The 26,576-nt window shown below is 61.0% G+C and overlaps 1 protein-coding gene across 3 annotated transcripts in view; it reads right to left on the bottom strand.

The window, feature by feature from the left end:
* Positions 1 to 3,588: 3,588 nt before the first annotated feature.
* The window catches only part of DNMT3A (DNA methyltransferase 3 alpha), a 55,751-nt gene continuing 32,763 nt past the window's right edge, over positions 3,589 to 26,576 (bottom strand). For all 3 annotated transcript variants that reach the window (XM_077176402.1, XM_077176400.1, XM_077176401.1), the window contains exons 7-23: positions 22,036 to 22,251; positions 21,376 to 21,534; positions 21,139 to 21,246; positions 20,505 to 20,661; positions 20,127 to 20,279; positions 19,968 to 20,012; positions 18,568 to 18,647; positions 18,353 to 18,465; positions 14,808 to 14,991; positions 14,106 to 14,190; positions 13,408 to 13,553; positions 11,909 to 11,999; positions 11,671 to 11,819; positions 10,406 to 10,491; positions 9,066 to 9,135; positions 8,624 to 8,742; positions 3,589 to 6,799 (exon numbers count right to left, since the gene is read on the bottom strand). In XM_077176402.1, coding sequence (XP_077032517.1) covers positions 6,658 to 6,799; positions 8,624 to 8,742; positions 9,066 to 9,135; positions 10,406 to 10,491; positions 11,671 to 11,819; positions 11,909 to 11,999; positions 13,408 to 13,553; positions 14,106 to 14,190; positions 14,808 to 14,991; positions 18,353 to 18,465; positions 18,568 to 18,647; positions 19,968 to 20,012; positions 20,127 to 20,279; positions 20,505 to 20,661; positions 21,139 to 21,246; positions 21,376 to 21,534; positions 22,036 to 22,251 — 2,103 coding nt within the window. In that variant the 3' untranslated portion in view covers positions 3,589 to 6,657. The remainder of the gene's footprint in view (positions 6,800 to 8,623; positions 8,743 to 9,065; positions 9,136 to 10,405; positions 10,492 to 11,670; positions 11,820 to 11,908; positions 12,000 to 13,407; positions 13,554 to 14,105; positions 14,191 to 14,807; positions 14,992 to 18,352; positions 18,466 to 18,567; positions 18,648 to 19,967; positions 20,013 to 20,126; positions 20,280 to 20,504; positions 20,662 to 21,138; positions 21,247 to 21,375; positions 21,535 to 22,035; positions 22,252 to 26,576) is intronic.

The following is a 26,576-nucleotide window of genomic DNA, read 5'->3' on the forward strand; positions in this document are numbered from 1 at the left end:
TCCCATTATCCCATTATCCCATCTCATCCCATCCCATCCCATTGATCCCATCCCATCCCATCCCATCCCATCATCCCATCCCCATCCCATCCCATCCCATCCCATCCCATCCCATCCCATCCCATCCCATCCCATCCCATCCCATCCCATTGTCCCATCCCATCCCTGCCCATCCCATCCCATCCCATTATCCCATCCCATTATCCCATTATCCCACCCCAGTTGTGCCACCCTGTCCTCGGGCACTGCCGGGCTCTGCCAGTCCTGTCCTGGGCACCCCCTGAGCCCTTTGGTGTCTCTGGGCTTTTGCTGTCACCCCTGTATTAGGGACACCAGGGCCAAAAGTCCATTCTGTTCCTGCCAGGGCCCCCAGGTCCTTCCAGAGCCACCCCAGCCCCTGTCACTGCCAGGAGCTCTCCCTCCCCAGGGCAGTGGGTGGCATTTGTCCCTGTCCCTGTCATTTGTCCCTGTTGGTGCCTCCTCCAGCCAGTCTGGGTCCTGCTGCCCTTGGGCACAGGGACAGGTCTGCACAGGTCTGGCGACCACAGGCACAGATCTGGGTGGGAAGGGACCCCAAATCCCACCCAGTGCCACCCCTGCCATGGCCACTGTGCCAGGGTGTCCCAGGGTCCAGCCTGGCCTGGGCACTGCCAGGGATCCAGGGGCAGCCCCAGCTGCTCTGGGTGATGCCTTGGGAAGGCTGAGCTGGAACAGAGGCTGGCCAGAGCTAAAGAATAAAGCAGGGATTTATTGAAAGGATCTCCTGCATGGATCCACCTTGGGCAGCACAAGAGCCCAGCCAGGGCTGCACCCAAGATGAACCCAAATGGTCCCAAAATGAACCCAAGATGAACCAAAATGGTCCCCAAATGAACCCAAGATGAACCAAAATGGTCCCCAAATGAACCCAAGATGAACCAAAATGGTCCCAAAATGAACCAATCTACCTTCCATTGGTTAAATTTGTCATTTGCTTCTTATGCTAATTAGTGCCATGCTCAGTGCTACTCTTCCTTTGGATCCTCTCGGGTCTCTGGGCCAGGGGTCGGTGGTGGCAATCTGCCCCTGCAGGAGCTGATTCAGCACAGTTCTCCAGCTGCTTTTATCAATTTCTTCCTCATTTTGGGGGTTCTGCCAGTGTCACATCCCTCCTCCCAGGCTTTGTTAGCCCAGCCCAGGTGAGACATTATTGAATTTACCCTCCTCACGGCTGGGCAGCAGCAGCACCAGAGTGCCCAGCCCCAGCTCAGGTACCCCAAGGCCCATTTGGGGTGGCCACAGCTGCCTGGGCTGGTGTCTGTGCCTCGTGCAGGAGCAGCTGCTGCTCCCCACAGTGGGGAAACGCTGTCCACACACATTGAACCAGGGTGGGCCCAGCAGACCTTGCCTCTCCCAGGCCTGGAACCTTCCTGGCGTAATTTCCTCCCTTCTGTGGCCCTGGCAGCACAGCAACAATTTCCTAATTAAACTGTAAGGATTTCTTGGTCTATCAGCTTTAGCCCACACCACACTGTAAACACCTTAAAACTAGAAATCTAAAATTACCCCTCGTGGATCTTACTACAATGCATCTTTCATGGTTCTATTTCTCTAAAGTATCTAATCTTATTTACAAGACCATCATTTAAAACTCATTTCTAGCTCTATTTCTCTCCCAACAATGTCTGTCTTATTCCATAACATTTTTAAGTTAACATTTCTGATCTCAAAGTTTACATCCAAATACACACTGTGTGAACCTTCCATCAAATTGTGAACATTTTCTGTAAATCCACTTCCCACATCTTCTCCCAGGGCTGCTCTTGAATCCCTCCATGCCCCAGCCCAGCACCAGCACTGGGTCTTTTTGTGCTTTTGTGCTTTACCACAGCCCTGGAGAGCCTGGCAGTGCCCCGTGCCAGCACCCCTGGCGCAGCACAGGTCCCCAGGCTGTCACTCCTGTCACAGCCACTTCTTGCCCACCCCACGTCCTTCACCACCTGGACCCTGCTCCAGGCCCCACCACCTTGGGGCTGGCGCTGGGGGAGGCCCCAGGAGCCTCAGCTGGAGGGGAAACTGAGGCAGGAGCTGCACGGGGCAGTTTCCAGACCCACAGCTCATGTGGCAGAAATGGGGGTCCCCACTCTGCTGGGGGCTCTGCGCCCCAGGGCTGCACCAGCCAATGCCCCCAGTGCCCAGGGGAGCTGGGCACAACCCAGAGCCCCTCACTGGGGACTGAGACCCCCTGGGAGACCTTTACTCATTGGGAACACAACACAACCACCTCAGGGCTGGGACCCCACTGCACTGGGACCCCCACTCACCCACAGGGCCCCTGCCAGGGCTCTCCAGGGCTCCACAATCACCCCAATCCCATCCCTTGCCAGGGCTCCACAATCACCCCAATCCCATCCCCTGCCAGGGCTCCACAATCACCCCAATCCCATCCCCTGCCAGGGCTCCACAATCACCCCAAATCCCACCTCCTCCCAGGGACGAGGCTCCCCAGGGCTCCACAATCACCCCAATCCCACCTCCTCCCAGGGCTCCACCACCACTGCTGCTGGGACCCCCCACACCCTGTGACTCCACCACACCTTTGCATCTCAGCACCTGCACTGGGACCCCACTGTCCCCCCAGATCCCAAAGGCAGCAGCACCTGCCAGGACCCCGCTACCACCAGGACCTGCCAGGACCCCACTATCACCAGGACCCCAAAGGCACCAGGACCTGCCAGGACCCCACTATCACCAGGACCTGCCAGGACCCCACTATCGTCAGGACCCCAAAGGTACCAGGACCTGCCAGGACCCAACTATCACCAGGACCCCAAAGGCACCAGGACCCCTTCAGCATCTGGATCTCCCCACCCACCACGACCCATGCCACGACAGACAGACCACACAACCACACAGGTGTTTTTTTTTTTCCTCTCTTTTTTTTTTTTCCTCTTTTTTTCTCTTTTTTTTTTTTTTTTTTTTGCACAAAACAGGACATTTATTCAAGTGTTCTCCAGCACAAGTACATTAGAAAGGAGCTCGTCTGTATTATACTCTTCTGGGCACCAAAGAAAAAAGAAAAGGAGGATGGGATGGAAGCGGGACGGACAGACTTTCTACATCTGCTGCACGCATTGACCTTTATTAGTTCAGAACAGCTATGTCACGAGCAATACTCACACAGATACAACAGCGCCGGGCGCCCGCGGCACCTCCGGCCGTGAAATGCACAGTTCAGCGGCAATAAATAGAGAAGCGACCCTAAAAAAACAAACCAACAAAAAAACAGGGGCAACGAACCGAGAGAGAAGTAGAAAATAAACCGGGGGGGTGGGAGAAGGGGAGGCAGAGCAGCCGGGGCGGCCGCGGCGGCGCCGGGAATGTGGCGGCGGAGCCAAATCAAAGGGAGGGAAAAGGGAGGAAGGAGGGAGGGAGGAAGGAGGGTACCAGCTCTACAGCGTATTCCTCGGGATGATGAGTACATGATTCCCACAAATAGTTAAGCGTCAGCTACTTCAATGTCTAGGCTAAAACACATGAAATCTCTCATTTAGTTTTCAAGTACAAAGTTAAAATGCCTTTTTCTTTTTTGTTTTTTTTTTTTAATAATAATATATAAGAGTAAAATAATAGTGCTCTTTGAAACTCCACTACGAGAAACAAAACAGTCATTGTCCAGACAGCAGACTTAATTTAACAATATATATTTTTAATAAAATGTTTTAGCACCGTGTTTGTCCCCACTCCCTCGGCGGATCTTAAGGAATTCAGGCCTTGCTGTGTTGTTTTGAGTTTTCATCTAGGGCTGTGCAACAGAATTTGTCTGGTTGTTTTTGTTTAAAAAAAGACGTGAGTCGGGTACGTTAAAAACTGAACTCTTGCCCCAGGCATCCCCACAGTCCCCACCGCCGCCGGCACCTGCTCCCAGCAGGAACCTGCTTCCCACGGCGCCGGAACCGGCACCGGAACTGGCACCAGAACTGGCACCGGAACCGACACCAGAACCGGCGCCAGAACCAGAACCGGCGCCGGAACCGGCACCGGCCGTGCCAATGCCGTGCTGCAGCACCTGCTGGGACCCAGCCCTCAAAGGTGCAGCAGGGCCAGGGGGGTCCCAGGAAGAGCTGCAGGGTTGGGCTGAGCTGGGGCGGCCCCGGGGGTCCGCCGGGACCCCCAAACCCAGCGCGTGGCCGTGCAGAACCCACCGGCAGCGCCGCAGCACCGGGCAGCACCGGCACCCGGAGCTGCAGGGCCACGCAGGGTCAGCACCCAGTGCCACAGAGCCGTGCAGGACCTGCCAACAACGTTGCAGGGCCGTACAGGAGCAGCACCCAGCACCTCAAGGCCATGCAGGATCAGCACCCAGTGACACAGGGCCACGCAGGCCCTGCATTTGCCATGGCGAGGCCACGCGGGGCCTGCAATCAGTGCTGCAGGGCCGTGCAGCACTAGCACCCAGGCCTGTGGGACTGTGCAGGACCCACAGGCAGTGCAGTGGATCCATGCAGGACCCACAGCCAGGGGCATGGATCCATGCAGGACCCGCAGCCAGGGGCATGGATCCATGCAGGACCTGCAGCAGTGCTGCAGGGCCATGCAGGACCCGCAGTGCCCACCGTGCCCCACACAGGACACCCGTGGCCATGCCAGCCCCACGGATGGGCTCATGGGCTCAGACAGCAGCAGGCAGGCAGGACCTGTGCCCGGTGCAGCGGTCCTGTGCCCTGCTGTGCCCTGCTGTGCCCTGCTGTGCCACCCGGCCCCGGGAGCGAGCAGGAGCCCAGAGCCCGGGGCCGGTGCCCCCTGCCTGCCACCCTCACTCCCCGGCACAGCCAGGCCCCGCGGTGCCCCCACCGCGGCCGCCTGTGCCAGCTCAGCTCCCCGTGCCCCCCGCACCCAGAGGGGCCCCCGAGCCCCCAGTAGCACCAGGAGGGAGGGGAGCTGGGGGCCCCTCGCCGCCATCGGTCCCAGCACCTCGGGGCGCTCGGGCCGCGGCTCGCTGCCATTAGCCAGCACCCCGCAGCGAGCGCGGCCCCGGGCCCGCACCTTTCACAGTTAGAGAAGAGACGGCGACGGGCCCGGGCCCCGGGAGCCTCCCCGCGCCCTAGCACCAGTCCCTGCCCGCCGGAGCATAGCACCATCCACCGCAGCACTGCCAGCACCTGCTCCGCTCACACCGCGGCTCCCGGCCGCCAGCACCGACGCTGCCACCGCCGCCGCCGCCGCCGCGCCCCGTCACCCCAGCGGGCACCGAGGGGACGCGCTCGCTCCGAACCGCGCGCGGGCAGGGGAGCGATGGCCCGGCGGCCGCGGCGACGCCGCCGGGGTCCCGTTCCCGGCTCGCCGGGGCATCGCCCTCCTGCCGCCAGCCCGGCCCCGCGGATGTAGCACCAGGGTCCGGGAGCCGCGGCCATCCCCGCGCCATGCCCGAAGCGCCCCGGCCGCGCTCCGGCACGGGCGCCGCTGCGTCCCCCCTGCCCCGCCGGCGTCCCCGCCGCCGCCCTCGGCCGGAGCCCGTGCGCGGCGCCGCGCCCCGGTGCCACCCCGTGCAGCGGCAGGGCACGGCCGGCACGGGCCCTGGCGGACACCACGTACGCAGAAGAGCACCAGTACGCTGTGGGGTGGCGCCGGCGGGGCAGGGGGGCACCGCCGAGGCGCTTCCGTTCGGGACAGAAAAAGGTTATTGCATGACTCGGGATGGAGACGCTTCCGCCCGGCCGCCCCGGCCCTGCCGCTCGCTCGGAAAGGCCCGGCACGTAAGGCAACGTGGAAGCTGATGTCTCGACTCACCCCGCTGTGTAAAGCACCATTATGAAGTCAGGTTGTACAGTAGTAACAGTACCTTTTATATATATATATATCTATATCTCATATCTATCATATATATATAAACTGTAAACAAGAGGTAACAGCGGCTTCTAGGATCTGCTCTCTTCAAGGTTTCCCGTGTGGTAGGCACCCAAAATACTGTAGAAAAGGTGTGTGTGTGGTGTGTGTGTTCCCGGCCTCCCTGCCGGGTTGGCTCCATGTCACCGGAGAGCGGTGCTGGTGGAACAGAGCGAGGCTCAGCCGCCGGGGCCGGGGCCGGGCCGGCCGGGCGCTGCTGGCGCGGACGGAGCGGAGCGGTCTCGGAGCGGTCTCGGAGCGGTCTCGGAGCAGAGCAGGGTCTCCTTTGCCTCCTCCGCCTCCCTCCCCGCTGGGCTTTCCCGCTGCCGTTTCCCCCTCTCCGAGAGCGGCGCTGGCGTCTCGTCTCGCCCGCTGCTCCGAGAAGTGGAAACCAAACCGACAGGAAAACCCAGCCAGAAAAGAGCGGAAAATTAAAAGGTTACCCCAAAAAAAAAAAAAAAGGTTTTGGTTTCTTTTCTTCTTCTTTTTTTTTTTTTCTTCCGTTTCGTCGTCGTTTGTTTGCTTTCGCCATCTTGTTTTTTTTTTTTTTCTTTTGTTTGCTTCTTGTGGTTCTTGTTTGTTTTTAAATAGCTAAAGCTGATCCTGGGAAATTCCGGAGAGGACACCGACCCCTTTCGCTCGGGGAGACGTGTGCTGGGTTCCCGTCGGGCTGCGAAATCCCGTCTCTCTTCTGGGTGCTGACTCTTCTCTCATTCCGTGTGTTCACTTCTCTTGGCGTGGATGGGTTTGTTACCGACTCGCTCCGTGAGTGTGGCCAGTCCCTGCCCATCTCTAAACGCAGGCAAAGTATTCCTTCAGGGGCGCGAAGAGGTGGCGGATCACCGGCACGCTCCAGGACCTGCCGAGCAGTCTCTGCCGGGCCAGGCGGCTCATGTTGGACACGTCCGTGTAGTGCACGGGGAAGCCAAACACCCTGTGGGACACGGGGACAGGGAGGGGTCAGTGGGACAGGCACAGCTCCTGCAGCGCCTCCCTGGCCTTCAGCAGCCCAGGCAGGCAATGCCAAGTCATGGTGAAGGGGCTGGAAGCCCCTCTTCCACCTTTGGACGCCTGCTGATCTCTCTGTAACCCTATAGATCCCTTTCCTTTAACCCCTGTTTATCTCTCTGTAACCCTATAGATCCCTTTCCTTTAACCCCTTTTTATCTCTCTGTAACCCTACAGATCCCTTTCCTTTAACCCTTATCTCTCTGTAACCCTATAGATCCCTTTCCTTAACCCTTGTTTATCTCTCTGTAACCCTATAGATCCCTCTCCTTAATCCTTGTTTATCTCTCTGTAACCCTATAGGTCACTTTCCTTTAACCCCTGTTTATCTCTCTGTAACCCTATAGATCCCTTTCCTTAACCCCTGGTTATCTCTCTGTAACCCTATAGATCCCTTTCCTTAACCCCTGGTTATCTCTCTGTAACCCTATAGGTCCCTTTCCTTTAACCCCTGTTTATCTCTCTGTAACCCTATAGATCCCTTTCCTTAACCCCTGGTTATCTCTCTGTAACCCTATAGGTCCCTTTCCTTTAACCCCTGTTTATCTCTCTGTAACCCTATAGATCCCTTTAACCCTTGTTTATCTCTCTGTAACCCTATAGATCCCTCTCCTTAACCCTTGTTTATCTCTCTGTAACCCTATAGATCCCTCTCCTTAATCCTTGTTTATCTCTCTGTAACCCTATAGATCCCTTTCTTTTAACCCTTGTTTATCTCTCTGTAACCCCTATAGATCCCTTTCTTTAACCCTTGTTTATCTCTCTGTAACCCTATAGATCCCTTTCCTTTAACCCCTGTTTATCTCTCTGTAACCCTATAGATCCCTCTCCTTAATCCTTGTTTATCTCTCTGTAACCCCTATAGATCCCTTTCTTTAACCCTTGTTTATCCCTCTGTAACCCTGTAGGTCACTTTCCTTCAACCCTTGCTATTGGACAATTTCTGAAACCCCTGTGCCCTATATAAAGAGCTGGTTTTGCCCAGCTCTCACAGAAGAGCTGTCACTGGGACCCTTCACTGAAGAATCAATGCAGACATTGCTGTGGAACCCCACACAGCCTTCTCCTCTCTCTCCCAGCATCTGCCCAAGGCACCTAGCAAGCTGAAGGGCTGAAATCACAACGAGCTGATAATCACTAAAGAGCTGATATCACTTGAGCTTGCTAAGGTGGCCTGTGGCTAAGAACTGCTTGGGAGCTCGGACAGTCTGTCCCAAACAGGACTGCACTATCTGGGACCCCTGCAGCCTGCTGGGGACACCCTGAACCCAGCAGAAGGTCACATTAAATCAGAGTCAGGGTGTGAGCCCCAGGGCCAACCCACCCTACCTCTTCATCTCCGTGCACCACAGGATGTCCTCATTCCTTCTCCCCTACCTCTCCATCTCTGTGCACCACAGGATGTCTGTCCTCCTTGTCCCCTACCTCTCCATCTCCATGCACCACAGGATGTCTGTCCTCCTTGTCCCCTACCTCTCCATCTCCATGCACCACAGGATGTCTGTCCTCCTTGTCCCCTACCTCTCCATCTCCGTGCACCACAAGATGTCTGTCCTCCTTGTCCCCTACCTCTCCATCTCCGTGCACCACAGGATGTCTGTCCTCCTTGTCCCCTACCTCTCCATCTCTGTGCACCACAGGATGTCCTCCTTGTCCCCTACCTCTCCATCTCTGTGCACCACAGGATGTCCTCATTCCTTGTCCCCTACCTCTCCATCTCTGTGCACCACAGCATGTCCTTGTCCCCTACCTCTCCATCTCTGTGCACCACAGGATGTCCTCCTTCTCGTTCATGAACACGGGGAAGTGCTGGTCCTTGCCCTGCTTGATGGAGTTGGAGCGGGTGGTGATGGTTCTCACTTTGCTGAACTGCAAGAGGCACGGGCTGGTCAGGCTGGGCTGGGCTGGAGCAAATCCCACCCTGGGAGCCACCACTGATCCCTCCTGGAACCCCCATCCTGTGCCCCATGGAGCCTGGAACCCCCATCCTGTGCCCCAATGACCCTGGGACTGCTGCTGACAGCACTGGGACCCCCACCCTGCACCCCAATGACCCTGGGACTGCTGCTGACAGCACTGGGACCCACAGCCTGCCCCCCATGGAGCCTGGGACTGCTGCTGACAGCACTGGGACCCCCCCCCTGCCCCCTGAGGCCCCCTCACCACCCCTCACCCCCCCAGCCCAGGCTGACCTTTGCTATCCTGCCGTGCTCCAGGCACTCCTGCAGCTCCAGCTTATCATTGACGGTGGATGCGAGCGGCCTGGGGGAGAGATGGTGGGCAGGGGGTGGCAGCACTGTGTCCCCATGCTGTCCCCTCCCCACCGTGGCCACAGGGCAGGTCTCCAGCTGGGGTTTGTGGGGGTCACAGGGTGGCCATGGCCGTTTTGGGGGTGTGTGGCAGTAATGGGCAAGAGGCAATTCCTGTGGGGGCCCATCTGTGGCCACTACACAGCCAACATCCAAGAGGGACACAAGGGACACCAAGGACAGCCTAGTGCCACCCCTCCAGCACAAGAGAGCTGGGACAGAACCAGCCACCCCCATGGGAGAACCACTGCAGGTTTTTAGGCTGAGCCATCACCTTTGTCAGACTCCTGCTCTTGCCCAGCCCTGACCAGGGTCAGGGGACCCCCAGAGCCACACCTGAGCTGAGGGAGGAGCCAGGAGTGCAGCCCACCCTGCCAGAGCTGTCCAGGAGCACAGCCCACCCTCCCAGAGCTGTCCAGGAGCACAGCCCACCCTCCCAAGGCCACACCTGAGCTGAGGGAGGAGCCAGGAGTGCAGCCCACCCTCCCAGAGCTGTCCAGGAGCACAGCCCACCCTCGCAGAGCTATCCAGGAGCACAGCCCACTCTCCCAGAGCTGTCCAGGAGCACAGCCCACCCTCCCAGAGCTGTCCAGGAGCACAGCCCACCCTGCCAGAGCTGTCCAGGAGCACAGCCCACCCTCCCAGAGCTGTCCAGGAGCACAGCCCACCCTCCCAGAGCTGTCCAGGAGTGCAGCCCACTCTCCCAGAGCTATCCAGGAGCACAGCCCACTCTCCCAGAGCTGTCCAGGAGCACAGCCCACCCTCCCAGAGCTGTCCAGGAGTGCAGCCCACCCTCCCAGAGCTATCCAGGAGCACAGCCCACCCTCCCAGAGCTGTCCAGGAGCACAGCCCACCCTCCCAGAGCTGTCCTGTCCAGGAGCACAGCCCACCCTCCCAGAGCTGTCCTGTCCAGGAGCACAGCCCACCCTCCCAGAGCTGTCCAGGAGCACAGCCCACCCTCCCAGAGCTGTCCTGTCCAGGAGCACAGCCCACCCTCCCAGAGCTGTCCTGTCCAGGAGCACAGCCCACCCTCCCAGAGCTATCCAGGAGCACAGCCCACCCTCCCAGAGCTGTCCAGGAGCACAGCCCACCCTCCCAGAGCTGTCCAGGAGCACAGCCCACCCTCCCAGAGCTGTCCAGGAGTGCAGCCCACCCTCCCAGAGCTGTCCAGCAGCACAGCCCACCCTGCCAGGGCCAGCCAGGGCTCAGCTCTGCCTGCTCACCTGTTCATGCCGGGCAGGTTCCCCCAGAAGTAGCGTGCCCGGTGTGCTGCAGACACTTCTTTGGCATCGATCATGACGGGGTTGGACTGAGGGAGGGAGGCAGGGAGAAGGGTCAGACCTGTCCCTGGGATAGGGCCAGTGGGGCTGGGCAGCTGTGTGTTCCACATGGCAATGCAGGATGTTTTCTATTACCACCTGCATCACAGATTATCTTTGTCAAGTGAGCAGTTTGCCTTATCTCTCTCTCTGAGTGACCACAATCACACCTCCTTAGGGAGGGGACACCTGCTGATAACTGCTATGGAATGTCCCTGAATGGCTGATAAGAACTGTAACATCCCACTGGGAGATGCTCTGCCCAGAGGGAGGAGCCAAGCATTCCTACCCAGATATAATCCAGAGGTTTTGAGACAGCAGCACAGCTTCTCCATGGTATTCCCCAGAGGAACAGCAGCTGCCTCTCCTTCCCCTGGATCTTCAGAGGCAGAATCCATCCTTCTCTACAGGATCCCTGCTCCAGCAGAGCCACCCCTGACACTGCAGGAGGGCTGAGCCACAATTCCAATGGGACTGCCACCAACACCCTGACCCATAGGGTGTCAGGTTGGGTTCAACTCTGTCAGTGCTGTTCTAGTGCACTGCATTATTTTATCCTTTAACTTGGGGTCAATACAGAGTTAGATTGCTGCGCTGGTTTTACACCTTTTTGTTTACTATTTGTTTTTTTTTTACCGAATCCTGAACTGTATTTTTAAGATTAAATGTAAAACAAGTCCATCTCTCTCCTTTTGGACATTCAATTCCAAATCTATCACCACTTTTTCCCAAGTTTCTTGTAATCCAATAATTTTCTCTGTTTTGCCTACATCTTAATTTGGATGGGTTATAACAGTGGCTGTTGACATAGGTGTGTGTAATAAAAGAGGAGCTTTGGTTTCTTTCCATGTGATGCTTTCTGTAGCATTTGTGACACGATCTTGCTGGTATCCCGAAAGGGAAAAGACAACAAATGAGTGCCAGAAACAGGAAGATTTTTTTTTTCTTTTCCCTATTTAAGAACTGTTATTTCCTGCTCCCATATTTTTTACCTGAGAGCCCCTTTAATATAAAATTTATAGCAATTCAGAGGGGTGGGGAGGGTTTACATTCTCCATTTCAGGGGAGGCTCCTGCCTTCCTCAGCAGCCTCCCGTCTTTCCAAACACCGTGGGGCTGGGACCTGCGGGTCCCAGGGCTGCAGGGGGGTGGCCTCAGGCGGGCACTGACCTCCAGGAAGCGCGAGATGTCCCTCTTGTCACTCACTCCCATGGCCACCACGTTCTCAAAGAGCCAGAAGAAGGGCCGGTCGTCGCCCTCCTTGGGCCGGGCTTCGTGCAGCAGGCGGTAGAACTCGAAGAAGAGGCGCCCCGTGCCCTCTGTGGGGAGCAGAGAGGAGGGGCTGGGCTAAGGGCTGGGGGTCTCACCAGCCCTCTGTCACCCCTGTGCAGCCCCAGCCCTGTCCTACCATAGAGACCCTTCCTGGCCGGGTTGACGATGGACAGGTCGTTGCAGGGGCTGCCCCCAATGACCAGATCAAAGGGGCCCCACTCCTGTATCTGCAAGAGGGAAAGCAAGGAGAGCCCAGGTGAGCCAGGTGCTGCCGCAGCCACGATGGGGGCCTGCGCCCCACGGTTCTCACAGAGAAAAGCGAGGCACAATTCTTCCCAAGAATATTGCTGGGATTCACATTGGCTGAACCCCAGAGAGAGGAAACACAATTCTTACCACTTGCTGTGCCTGTGTTTGTGCAGAAGTAGAATGCAATGTGGAGATTGTTTACCCAGTGATGGTGTTTTGGTTCCTTGGCCTGTCAGGGCCAGGTGTGTGTGTGTGTGTGTGTGTGAGACTGTCATGGCACAGACACGAGATTCAGAGCTGTGTGTGCAGGGTTGAGTGCTTGGCAGGTTCAGTTTTAGATGTATAGAATAATACAGTATAATGAAGTAATTAATTAGCCTTCTGATATCCATGGAATCAGATGCAACATTCCTCTCCCCTTGTTGGGGCCCCTATAGCACTGCTGTACTCCTGCAGGCATGGTGCCTCAAACAAAGCAAAATTTCCCAAGATCCATCAAGGTGTTTAAAAAAGAACAAAAAAAAGCCAATAAAAAAATCCCAGGTCTGCTTCCCTGTCTACCCATGATGAACAATGTGGAGATTGTTTACCCAAAGTGATGGTGTTTGGGTTCCTTGGCCTGTCAGGGCCAAGTGTGTAGCCCCATATTTCTCTTCACAGGGAAAAGCAAGGCACAATTCTTCCCAAGAATATTCTTATTTCATTTGCTGTGCCTGTGTTGCGCAAAAGTGGAAAGCCATATGGGGATTGTTTGCCCAGAGTGATGGGGTTTTGTTTCCTTGGCCTCTCAGGGCCAGGTGTGTGTGTGATTCAGAGCAGTTGTGTGCAGGGTTGAGTGCTTGGCAGGTTCAGTTTTAGATATATAGAATAAGATAGTAATAAAGTAATACTATAGTAATAGTAGTAGTAATAGTATAAATAAATTAATTAGCCTTGTGATAAGATGGAGCTCTCCTCATATTCCTCCTTCCTTGGGGCCCTCACAGAGCAGCTACAGTGGCCGAGCTCCCCACTGGGAAGGGACCCACCAGGACCATGGGGTCCCACACCCTGACACCCCCACCCTGGGCCCGAGGGCTGCCCCCAGGCTCTGGGGGGTGCTGGTGCTGGCAGGGAGGGGGTCAGGAAGGCACCTACGTGTTTCTGGGTGACACTGAAGGCTGCCCCAAGGCTCTGGGGTGTCCTGGTGCTGGCAGGGAGGGGGTCAGGATGGCACCTACGTGTTTCTGGGTGACATTGAGGGCTGCCCCAAGGCTCTGGGGGGTGCTGGTGCTGGCAGGGAGGGGGTCAGGATGGCACCTACGTGTTTCTGGGTGACACTGAGGGCTGCCCCAAGGCTCTGGGGTGTCCTGGTGCTGGCAGGGAGGGGGTCAGGATGGCACCTACGTGTTTCTGGGTGACATTGCGGACGTCCCCGACGTACATGATCTTGCCCTGGTGCCTCACCATGCCCACGGTGATGGAGTCCTCGCACACCTCGGAGGCAATGTACCTGTCCACCTGGATGCCCAGGTCCTTCAGCACCAGCAGCCCTGTGGGGAGTGGGCCATGCACGGTTAAAGGGTCCATAGCCCTGTCCCCAGCTGTCCCACAACCCAGGGCTGACCCCTTCCTGCTCTCCCCTCTGGTGTGTGAGCCCTGGGGTGGAGCAGACAGGGCAGGCTGCCCATGGGAACACCCACACACCTGTCCCCAGAACATCCACAGGAACACCCACACACCTGTCCATGGGAACACCCACAGGAACACCCACAGACCTGTACCCAGAACATCCACAGGAACACCCACACACCTGTCCATGGGAACACCCACACACCTGTCCATGGAAACATCCACACACCTGTCCCCAGAACATCCACAGGAACACCCACACACCTGTCCATGGCAACACCCACACACCTGTCCCCAGAACATCCATAGGAACACCCACACCTGTCCATGGGCACACCCACACACCTCTCCACACCCCGTGGCCTGAGACCACCAGCTGCTCCCACCCCAGCTGCTCCCACCCCAGCTGCTCCCACCCCCACATGCCCTGGGGGGGCCCTGCACGGGCCATGGGGGCAGGGACCCGCACCCACCTGTGGCGATGCCATCGAAGAGCGAGAGCACCCGGATGGGCTTCCTCTTCTCAGCGGGCACCGGCGGGTACACCTTGGGGGGGTCCTGCACCAGGGCATGGGGGCGTCAGTGGGGCAGGGCTTGGGGGGGTCAGTGGGGAGGGGCTGTGGGTCACTGGGGGGGGGGGGGGGGGCTGATGCAGAGGGGCTGGGGGTCAGAAGGGAGAGCCTGGGAGGGTCAGCATGGCTGGAAGGGGCTTGGGGGGGTCAGTGGGGCAGGGGATGGGGGTCAGCAGGGGGGGAGGGGCTGGGAGGTCAGGGATTGGGGGTCAGCAGGGAGGGGCTGGGGGGGTCAGTGGGGAAGAGCTTGGGTGTCAATGGGAAGGGCCTGGGGGGATCAGTGGGGCAGGGGAGGGGCTGGGGTCAGCAGGTGGGGACCTGAGGGTCAGTGGAGAGGGGCTGGAGAGTCAGTGAGGGGGACCTGGGGGTCAGCGGGGAGGGGAGGGGGGGTCAGAGGGGAGGAGCTTGGGGGTCAGCAGGGCAGTGCTGGGGGGTCAGTAGGAAGGGGAGGGGCTGGGCTGGGGGTCAGCAGGGCAGGGCTTGGAGGTCAGTGGGGAGAGGAGGGGCTGGGGGTCAGCAGGGCAGGGCTTGGAGGTCAGGTAGGAGAGGAGGGGCTGGGGGTCAGCAGGGAGGGTCCGGGGATCACTGGGGAGGGGCACTCACAAACTCCTGGTCGTGGTTGTTGGCGAAGAACATCTGCAGGCGGGAGGGCCAGTCCTCGCGCCGCCGCAGCAGCCCGTAGACGCCCTTGTGGCCGCACATGTAGCAGTTCCAGGGGTCCTCCTTGATGGCCGCCTGCGCCGCCCCCGGGCCCACCAGCAGGTCCACGCACTCCACGCAGAAGCACCTGGCACGGGGGGCACCCAGGGTCGGCTCCTGCCAGGGTGGGCACCACCGGGACTGGGCAATGCCCGCTGGGGTCCCTCAGAGCTGCCCACTGCCAGCCCTGGTGTGAGACCCAGCTCCACGCTGGGACCGGGCATTGCCAAAGCTTGGCCCAGCTCCAAACCAGACCTGGCATCACCCAGAACCCCATGGCAGGGCTGTGGCATGACCAGAACCTCCCCAGTCCCAAATCAGACCTGGTATCACCCAAAACCCCATGGCAGGGCTGTGGCATGACCAGAACCTCCCCAGTCCCAAATCAGACCTGGGATCACCCAAAACCCCATGGCAGGGCTGTGGCATCACCAAAAACCTCCCCAGTCCCAAATCAGACCTGGGATCACCCAAAACCCCATGGCAGGACTGTGGGATCACCCAAAAGCCTCAGTCCCACAGCAGACCTGGGATCACCCAAAACCCCATCACAGTATCACCAAAAACCTCCCCAGTCCTACACCAGAGCTGGCACCATCCAAAACCCCATGGCAGGACTGTGGCATCACCAAAAGCCTCTGTCCCACCCCAGACCTGGGATCACCCAAAACCCTCAGTCCCAAACCAGAACCAGCACCACCCAGAACCCCATGGCAGGACTGTGGCATCACCAAAAGCCTCAGTCCTACACCAGACCTGGATCACACAAAACCCCATGGCAGGACTGTGGCATGACCAGAACCTCCCCAGCCCCACAGCAGAACTGGGATCACCCAAAACCCCATGGCAGGACTGTGGCATCACCAAAAACCTCCCCAGTCCCAAATCAGACCTGGCATCACCCAAAACCCCATGGCAGGACCGTGGCATCACCAAAAGCCCCAGCCCCACCCCAGACCTGGGCCATCAGTGGAGCTCCTGAGCTCCACAGCAGCACTGGAGCCTGGCCAGAACCTTCCCCAGCCCTGCAGGATCTCATCATTGCCAAAACCTCCAAAGCCCCACAGCTGGACTGGCATCACCCAGAACCCCACGGCAGGACTGGGGCATCACAAAAAACCTCAACCCCAAGCCAGACCTGGCACCACCCAAAACCCCATGGCAGGACTGTGGCATCACTAAAACCTCCCCAACCCCAAACCAGACCTGGGATCACCCAGAACCCCATGGCAGGACTGTGGCATCACTAAAACCTCCCCAACCCCAAACCAGAACTGGGATCACCCAGAACCCCATGGCAGGACTGTGGCATCACCAGAACCTCCTTAGCCCCAAACCAGAACTGGGATCACCCAGAACCCCATGGAAGGACTGGGGCATCACCAGAACCTCCTCAGCCCCAAACCAGAACTGGGATCACCCAGAACCCCATGGAAGGACTGGGGCATCACCAAAAACCTCAACCCCAAACCAGAACTGGGATCACCCAGAACCCCATGGCAGGACTGTGGCATCACCAGAACCTCCTCAGCCCCAAACCAGACCTGGCACCACCCAGAACCCCATGGCAGGACTGTGGCATCACCAGAACCTCCTCAGCCCCAAACCAGAACTGGGATCACCCAGAACCCCATGGCAGGGCTGTGGCATCACCCAAACCTCCCCAGCTCCACCCAGGCAGGACCAGGGCATTGCCAAAACTCCCACAGTCCCACACCTGGACCAGGACATTGCCAAAACCTGCCAACCCTACACAGGGGGAGTGTGGCAGCATCTGAACATCCCAAAGCAGGACTGGCATCATCAACAGCCCAGGGCAGGAATGTGGCACCATGAAAATCCTTCCATTCTTGTACTGGGACATCAGAAATCCTCCCAGCCCCAAAGCAGGACTGGCACCACTGAAATCCTACACCAGGACCCTACACAGGGGGACTGTGGCATGATTAACACATCCCAGCCCCAGAGCAGGACTGGCACCACTGAAATTCTACAGCAGGCCCCTACACAGGGGGACTGTGGCATGATTAAAACATCTCAGCCCCAGAGCAGGACTGGCACCACTGAAATCCTACAGCAGCACTGAAGCATCACCAGAACTTCTCATGCTGGGGCTGTGGCATCACCAAAACCCTGCCAAGCCCCACAGCAGCACTGGCAGCACCTGATTTCCATGCCAGGTCTGTGGCACTACCAGAACCTCTCTAGCTCCAGATCAGGACTGGATATTAGGATATTTTGTAATGCCCGTCACAAAATATCCCAGCTTTGGTGCTGAGGTGAATAAATCCAGTCCAGGTATGGGTCTGAAATGCAGATTGAGCTGCAGAGGTTGAGCTCTGGGTGGAGCCCCAGCTTGAGCTGCTGAGTTTTGGAATAACAAAGAGGATGAGGAAGGGTGACCCAGCCTGTGGATGGACACAGAGGCCCAGCAGGAGTCCAGATAACACAAGCAAGGAGATAAAGAGCTGCCTGCCAGCCAGCTGGGTGCACAGAGCTGAGGACTCTGGAGGGACTTGGAGAGGGGGGCACTGAGGGGACAAAACCCAGGGGTTCTTCAGTGGGGATCCCTCCTCAGAGGCATCAGCTCAGCTGTGTTTGCATTTCTGTGCCACAAATAAATGGCTTTAGTGAATGAGACATCTGAGACTGCCATTGGCAAAGTGGGCTGGAGCCAGGGGGGAAACAGGGTCTGTGTGTGGGGTGGTGCCATCTGCAGCCACAGGGCTCTGGCCACAGCAGGACAGTCCCTGGCACTGGCAGTGTGACAGCCCAGGAGGCTCAGGAATGCTCAGACTGGGACATTTCCTTATTGACATCACTGAATTTCCACACATTTCCTAATGACATCACTGAATTTCCACACATTTCCTTCATGACATCACCCAATTTCCACTCATTTCCTTCATGACATCACTGAATTTCCACACATTTCCTTCATGACATCACTGAAATCCCATACCAGGACTTGGCATCACCAGAACCTCCCCCAGGACTGGCATCACTGACCATGGTGGGACTGTGGCATCACCATATCCTACCCAGACTGGGACACCAAAGCCTGACGTCCACGGGGACAGTGGCACCACCAGGACCTCCCTGGCAGCCTCAGAACCTCCCTGGCACCACCATACCCACCTGCTCCTGTGCCACAGACCACAGCACTGCCAAAACATCCCAGCCCCAAACCAGGACTGTGAACTCCTATGCCAAGACTCTGGCACCACCAAACCTTCCCAGGGTTTGGGACATCACCAACCCCCCCCAGTGCCACACCAGGACTGGCATCACCAAGGGCACGTGGCAGGAATGTGGCAACACCAAACTGGCCCAGCCTCAGGGCAGACAGGAGTGGGGCCCCAGTGGGAGCTGCCTGGTTCCAGCCCAGCCCCGTGGCACCCCCAGGCAGCCCCAGGCACCCCCAGGCAGCCCCTGGCACCCCCAGGCACCTGCAGCAGTTGTTGTTGCCACACATGAGGACCTCGCGGCCACCGCAGCAGATGGTGCAGTAGGACTGGTAGCCGTCGTCGTCGTACTGGTACGCACACTCCAGGAAGCAGTTCTGGGGACAGCCGGGGTGTCACCGTGGGCCTGGGGACACTGGGGACCCCCCTCAGGGTGGGGTACACCCTGTGAGCCCCCCAGGCCGTGCCCCACAGTGTACCTTGCAGTTTTGGCACATCCCCCCGATGAACAGAGGGTGCTCCAGGGTCACGTTGAGGCTCCCGCAGGAGATGCAGATGTCTGGGGGAGAAGGGGAGACATTGCCCTGGCACCCCACACCATCATGGTGGGGACACCCCAAACCATCGCCCTGGCACCCCACCCTGGCATGGGGACACCCCAAACCATCGCCCTGGCACCCCACCCTGGCATGGGGACACCCCAAACCATCGCCCTGGCACCCCACACCAGCGTGGGGACACCCTGAGCCATCACCCTGGCATTCCTAATTGGCATGAGGACACCCTGACTGATCACCCTGACACCCAACCCAGCATGAGGACACCCCGAGCCATTGCCCTGGCACCCAACATTGGCATGGGGACATCCTAAGCCATTGCCCTGGCAACCCATGCCAGCATGGTGGGGACACCCTGAGCCATTGCCTGGCACCCCATCCCAGAATGGGGACACCCTGACCCATCACCCTGACACCCCACACCAGCATGGTGGGGACATCCCAACCCCAGCATGGGGACACACTGAGCCATCACCCTGGCACCCCACACCAGTGTGGGGACACCCTGAGCTATCACCCTGGCACCCCAGACTGGCATGGGGACACCCTGAGCTATCACCCCGGCACCCCACCCCAGCTTGGGGACACTCTGACCCCTGCCCTGCAGTCCCCAGGACATGCTCACCCCATGCTGGGGTCACAGCAGAGCTGGGGACCAGCCCTGGCAGCAGCTGGCAGGACCCCCAGTGCCCTCCAGCGCCACCCCAGACCCCAACAGCCCCGGGGGGGGTCCCTGCCACCATCCAGGGTGGGCCCTGCCACCTCACGGCTGCTGTCCCTCTGCCAGCCAGGCTGAGGGTGGGACAAGCCCGGCCTTCCTCCCCTGAGCTGCCCCACACCCCTGTGTGCCCCCCGTGCCCTGAGGTGCCCAGGCAGGCAGGGACAGACACCCCCAGCCCATCCCCTGTGCCCTGAGGTGCCCAGGCAGGGAGGGACAGACCTCCCATCCCTGGGCAGGCAGGGACAGACCCGCCAGCCCATCCCTGTGTGCAGGACATGCCCAGGCAGGGACAGGACCCCCCTCCCAGCCCAGGCAGGCAGGGAGAGACCCCCCATCCCCGGGCAGGCAGGGACAGACCCGCCAGCCCATTCCTGTGTGCAGGACGTGCCCAGGCAGGGACAGACCCCTCCAACCCCCAGCCTCCCAGCCTAGAGAGGCAGGGACAGATCCCCCAGCCCAGAGAGGCAGGGACAGTCCCCAGCCCCATCCCCTGGTGCAGGGCCTGCCCAGGCAGGCAGGGACAGCCCCCCCAGCCCAGAGAGGCAGGGACAGTCCCCCAAGCCCATCCCCTGGTGCAGGGCGTGCCCAGCCCCACACTCACCCTCGATGTTCCTGCATTTCTGCCGCACCTCGTACACCAGCCGCTCTGGGGGAACAGGGGACACTCAGGGGCTGCCCCGGCCAGGGGGGACAAGGGAGGGACCCCCGGGGGACAAGGGGGAGCAGCCCCCAGAGAGGAGGAGGGTGGGCACGGGGGTACCTCGGGTGCGCTCGTCGATGATCTCCTTGACCTTGGGCTTCTCCTGGGTTGTGCTTTTGCGGGGTTTTTTGGCGGGCGGGGGCGGTGCGTAGGCGGCTGCTTCGGGCTCCACCCACATCTCCGTGTAAACTTCTTTGTAGGGGTTCCTCTCCTCTGTGGGTCACCAGTGGGGCCATCAGTGGTGTCCCCCCATCGGGTCACATCACCAGGTGTGTCCTCCAGCCCCCTGGTACCTCCCAGCCCAGGCCAGTGCCACCCTGGGAGTGTCCCCAGTCCTGTCCCCCCATCGGGTCACATCACCAGGTGTGTCCCCCAGCCCCCCGGGACCTCCCAGCCCAGGCCAGTGCCACCCTGGGAGTGTCCCCAGTCCGTGCTGACCTTCGGGGGGTTCCAGTCCCTTGGGGCCCGAGGGCTGGAAGCCACCCAGGGCCCACTCGATCATCTGCTTGTTCTGGATCTCCACCACCTTGGACGTGTCGCTCTCGTCGTTCTCGGGGCAGGCTGGGAAGATCTTCCCGGCCCGGCTGCTGGCCACCTGTGGGGTGTGCAGGTGTCACCAGCCCATCCTTGGGGGTCCCCCAGGCTGCTCTCACACAGGAGCCCCAAAGCCAGGGTCCCCCCAGTGTGGGACAGCTGGTTCTGTCTGCCTGTCTGACTCCCAGACACCCCAAAGCCCCCTTAGGGAGCACACATGTCCTTAGGGGGTCCCCCACACCCCCTAAGAGACTCCAGGTGGGGCAGGAGGGGAGGCAGGGCCAGGTCCTGGCAGGGTGGAGAGGCAGCTACTGCTTCTACAGGTGGAGCTGGTGCCCTGGGATGTCCCCATGGCTTGGCAGTGCCACCTCCCAGGCTCAGCAGTGTCCCTGCTGCCTTGGCAGTGTCCCCACCCCAAGCTTGCAGTGTCCCCCCATGGCTCAGCAAGTGTCCCTGCTGCCTTGGCAGTGTCCCCCCCAGACTCAGGAATGTCCCCATGGCCCGGCAGTGTCCCCAGGGCTCGGCAGTGTCCCCTCACCTGCAGCACCTCGTAGATGGCCTTGCGGTACATGGGCTGCTTGTTGTAGGTGGCCTGGTGGAAGGCGCTGGCGAAGGAGCTCAGGGGCAGCAGCTTCTCCACACACACCTGGGGAGGGACAGGAGACAGCCGTGGGGACACCAGTGTCACCCACTGTCACCCTGGGGTGCCCCTTATCCCTGAGGGGTGCCACTTGCCCACGAGGGGTGTCACCTACCCATGAGGGGTGTCACTTACCACGGAGAACTTGCCGTCCCCGAACCACATGACCCAGCGGGTGCCCTCGGCGGCGCGGGAGCGGCCGGTCATCCACCAGGACACGATGCGCCCGGGCCACCAGGAGAAGCCGCGCAGCTTGCCCCACACCAGCTCACCGATGCCGAAACCGCGCCCGTCCTGCGGCCGGGGACAGGGGACAGGGCAGGGGACAGGGCAGGGGACAGGGCAGGGTCAGCACGGTGCCACCTGGCCCGGCCGGTGCCTCCAGGTGGGGCGGGAGGGGAGGCAGGGCCGGGTCCTGGCAGGCTGGAGAGGCAGCTGCTGCTGCTACAGGTGGAGGAGTGCCCTGGGATGTCCCCATGGCTCAGCAGTGTCCCCATGGCTCGGCAGTGTCCCCATGGCTCAGTGGTGTCCCCCTATGGCTTGGCAGTGTTGCTGCTGCCTCGGTGGTGTCACCCTGGCTTGGCAGTGTCCCTGCTGTCCTGGCAGTGTCACTCCTAGCTCGGCAGTGTCCCCCCACAGCTCGGCAGTGTCCCTGCTGCCTCGGCAGTGTCCCCATGGCTCAGCAGTGTCACTCCCGGCTCAGCAGTGTAACTCCTGGCTCGGCAGTGTCACTCCTGGCTCGGCAGTGTCCCCCCACAGCTCGGCAGTGTCCCCATGGCCCGGCCCGGCCCTCACCTCGTACTCGGGCTCGTCGTCGGCCGACTTGGAGGCGTTCTTGTCGCCGGCCTCGGCCACGGCAGGCTCGGGCGTGGTGGCCACGCTGGGCGAGGCGGGGTCGGTGGGCTGCTGCGGCCCGGGCGGGGGGCTGGCCTCCTCCTCCTTCTGCGCCTCGGCCCGCGCCGGCTCCTCCACCACGTTCATCACGGCGATCACCTTGGCCTTCTTCTCGGCCTGGGGGACAGCATGGCACGGCATGGCACGGCACGGCACGGCACCGGGGCCCCGCGGAGCCCGCCGCGGGGATGGCGGCCAGCGCCCGTGCCTCAGTTTCCCCCGCTGACCCCCGGGACCCCCAGAACTTACCCCGGGGCCCATGCCAGGACCCCCGAGCCCATCCCGGTACCCTCTGTTCTTATCCCGGTGCCCCCCGAGCCCATCCCGGTACCTTTGGAGCTTATCCTGGGAGCCCCGGGGCCCATCCTGGTACCCTCTGTGCATATCCCGGTACCCCCGGGGCCATCCCGGTACCCTCGGTGATTATGCCGGTACCCCCCGAACCCATCCCGGTACCCTCTGTGCTTCTCCCGTGACTCCCGCATGCATCCCGGTACCCTCTATGTTCATCCCGCGAGCCCCCGAGCCCATCCCGGTACCCTCTGTGCTTATCCCGGTACCTTCTGTGTTTGTCCCGGGAGCCCCGGAGCCCATCCCGGTACCCTCTGTTCTTATCCCGGTACCCCCGAGCCCATCCCGTGACCCCTGGGCCCATCCCGGTATCCTCTGTGCTTATCCCGGCACCCTCGCAGCGCATCCCGGTCCATTTCACCCTCTCCGGGTGCTCCCCCTCGAGCTCCCCGGCCCCGGCGGGATCTCCCCGTGCGGCCCGGCCCGCGGTGCTGCCGGTGCCGGTGCCGCTCACGTACCCGCGGGAACGGCCGGGCCCGGGCCGGGGCGGAACGCGCGGAGCCGGAACGCGCGGAGCCGGCCGGGCCGGTGCGGGTCAGCCCGGCGGCCCTTTGTCTGGGCTCCGGGTCACGTGGTGCCTCCCGGCCCGGCTGGTTGGCTGCGCTGGGGGGCGGGGGGGGGGCGCACGGGGGGCACGGGCCGGACCGGAACCGAAGGGGAACCGAAAGGGCCCGAGTGGAACCGAGCGGAACCGAAAAGAGCCGAGCGGAACCGGAGTGACCGAGAGGAGCCGAAGAGACCCGAACGGCGCTCGGGCCGGACCCGAAGGGAACCGAGCGAAACCGAAGGGACCGGGCAGAACCGAAAGGTTCGGGACGAACCGAGCGGAGCCGAGCGAAGCCGAGCAGAACGGAGACAGCCGAGCGGTCTCCGGGACGGATCCGAACGGTCCCGAGCAGAACCGAACGGTTCCGAGCAGAACCGAACGAAGCCGAGCGGAGTCCCGGCACGGAACCGGACGGAGCCGAACGGCCGCGAGCTCTCCGGTCCCGGTCCCGCTGTCCCGGTGTCCTCCCGGGCTGACCCCAGTCCCCGTGGCGGTGCTCCTCGCCCCGGCCCCGCTGTCCCGCCGGTGCCCCGGTGCCGGCCCGTCCCTCCCGGTACTCACGGGCCGTGCTCCGCTCCGGGCTGGCTGCGCCGCACGCCGCGGGGCCGCTCCCGCCGCCTTTTGTCCCGGGGCCGCGGCCCCCCGGCCTTTGTGCGGAGCGCCGGGACGGGGCGGGGGCGGCGGCGCCCCGGGGGCCTCGCCCCGCACGGCGGGAGCCGCCCCCGCCCCCCGCACCAGTGGCACCAGTTCGGGACTGGGGGGGGGGCGGCACCGGTCTGGCTGCACCGGCAGGATGGACACCGGTCACTCTGCCCGGTTTGGCCGGGGATGGACACCGGTCTGGGGTCACTCTGCCCGGTTCAGCCCGGGATGGACACCGGTCTGGGGTCACAGTGCCCAGTTCAGCCTGGGATGGACACCGGTCACTCTGCCCGGTTCAGCCCGGGATGGACACCGGTCTGGTCTGGGGTCACTCTGCCCAGATCAGCCCAGTTCGTCCCAGTTCAGCCCAGTGCAGTCACTGGTCTGTGGTCACACTGCCCAGTTCAGCCCAGTTCGTCCCAGTTCAGCCCAGTACAGTCACTGGTCACACTGCCCAGTTCAGCCCAGTACAGCCCAGTACAGTCACTGGTCTGTGGTCACACTGCCCAGTTCGTCCCAGTTCAGCCCAGTGCAGTCACTGGCACGGGGCTGGCACCGCCCCACTGTCCCGGTTCGGCCCGGTATGGACGGGCCACGCTCGGGTCCCTGCAGCCCAGGACATGCCCTGCCAGCCCCGGTGTCCCCAGTGTCCCCGGGACCCCTCTGTGTGCCAAAGGGGGGTGGTGTCACCCCGGGGTGGCAGCGGGACCCCTGCCCTGCCACCCCCAGCTCGGGCTTTGGGGACCTGGCATGTTTGGGGACACGAGTGGCCCTGGGTCAAAGGACACGGGGTGGGTGCCACCCGGAGTGTCCCGGGGCAGGGTCACAGCAGGACCTGTTGTCCTCCCCTCAGTGCCGATCCCACCGAGCCCCGCTCTGCCCGGGGGGGACAGGAAATGTCCCATCGCCGGTCGTTAAGGGACATCGTCTGCATATCCCCGCTGGACAATTGTCCCAAGCGATCTCTGCCCTGGGGCCACCGGCAGCGCTGGCAGCCCTGTCCACCCCCATCCTCATCCTCATCCTCAGCTCCATCCCCCATCCCTGTCCTTGCCTCACCCCCACCCTCATCTCCCTCTTCATTCCACCTGCATTGCTACCCCCATTCCCTGCCCCATCCCCAATCCCATTCCATCCCCCATCCCCAGTCCCTGCACCATCCCCAATCCCTGTCCTTGCCTCACCCCCACCCTCATCCTCATCTTCATTCCACCTGCATTGCCACCCTCATCCCCATCCCCATCCCCATCCCCATCCCCATTCCATCCATCCCCAGACCCTGCCCCATACCCAATCCCTGCCCCATCCCCAATCCCTGTCCTTGCTTCACCCCAACCCTAATCTCCACCTTCATTCCACCTGCATTGCCACCCCCATCCCCATCCCCATCCCCATCCCCTCTCCATTCCATTCCATTCCCTGCCCCAATTCCCATCCCCCTTCCACCCCTATCCCCATCTCATCCCATTCCCTGTCCTTGCCCCAGCCCCATCCTCATCCCCCTCTTTCTCCCATTCCCATCCCCTCTCCATTCCATTCCATTCCATTCCATTCCATTCCATTCCATTCCATTCCATTCCATTCCATTCCATCCCATCCCATTCCATTCCATCCCCACCTTCATCCCTTGCCCCATCCCCTTCATCCCCACCCCACGGTCCCACCTCTGTCCCCATCTCCACAGCGGGCACGGGGTGGGGGGGCCCCAGCCTGAGGGGTCCAGCATGGACACGAGAGGGACAGCGCCTGCCCTGGGTGTCCCTGTGTCCCTGTCCCTGTCCCTGCACTGACCCGGGGTGTCCCTGTCCCCGTGTCCCTGTCCCTGCACTGACCCTGTCCCCACACTGTGCCCAGGTGAGGTGTCAGTGTCACTGCACTGACCCCGGGTGTCCCTGTCCCTGCACTGACCCTGGGTGTCCCTGTCCCCGTGTCCCTGTCCCTGCACTGACCCTGGGTGTCCCTGTCCCCATGCCAGCTGCACCCTCAGGGGCTGAGGGGTGAGGAAGAGGAGGCCAGGCTGGAGGGGGCTGGGTTGTCCCTGTGCCCACGGCAGCAGGGTCGGTGACCCCAGCTGAGACAGAGAGTGGGGACTGTCCCCAAAGTGGGACACGGGCGGTGGGTGGGGAGTGTCCCCAAAGTGGGACAGGGGCAGTGGGTGCGGAGTGTCCCCAAAGTGGGACACGGGCGGTGGTGGCACAGAGGGGGTGACCCCAGCAGCTGTGAATTGTCACTGGGTCACCAGCCAGCTCTGCTCCCCAAAATCAGGGTCCAGGAGTGACCAGTGACAGCTCTGGAGGCCCTCGTGGTTTGGGGGCTCCATGGAGAGGAACTCACAGATGGGGCAGGGCAGGGGGGCTGTCCTGGGACCCCTGCAGGAGGAGGGAAGGGGGCACACCCTGTGTGTGGCCATGCCAGCCATGCCCTGTGCCCCATGGGGACACCGTGGCCATGCCAGCTGTGCCCTGGGGGACACTGTGAATGTACCAGCTGTGCCCTGTGTCCCGTGGGGACACCGTGGCCATGCCAGAAATGCCCTGTGTCCCATGGGGACACTGTGACTGTACCAGCTGTGCCCTGTGCCCCATGGGGACACTGTGGCCATGCCAGCTGTGCCCTGGGGGACACTGTGAATGTACCAGCTGTGCCCTGTGTCCCGTGGGGACACTGTGGCCATGCCAGCCATGCCCTGTGTCTGTGGGGACACCGTGGCTGTGTCAGCCATGCCCTGTGCCCATGGCATGGCCTGGCCTGTCAGCCATGCCCAGTGGGACACCCTGGCTGTGCCACCGTCCCTGCAGGTGCCAACAGGAGGGTGCTTGGCAGCAGGGCTACAAACAGTGTCAAGGAGGTGGCACAAGGGCACAGACACACTGCCAGGGAGACCCGCTGGCAGTGGGGACAA

The sequence above is a fragment of the Agelaius phoeniceus genome, chromosome 3 (assembly GCF_051311805.1).
Source record: "Agelaius phoeniceus isolate bAgePho1 chromosome 3, bAgePho1.hap1, whole genome shotgun sequence".
Classification (NCBI taxonomy): Eukaryota; Metazoa; Chordata; class Aves; order Passeriformes; family Icteridae; genus Agelaius; species Agelaius phoeniceus.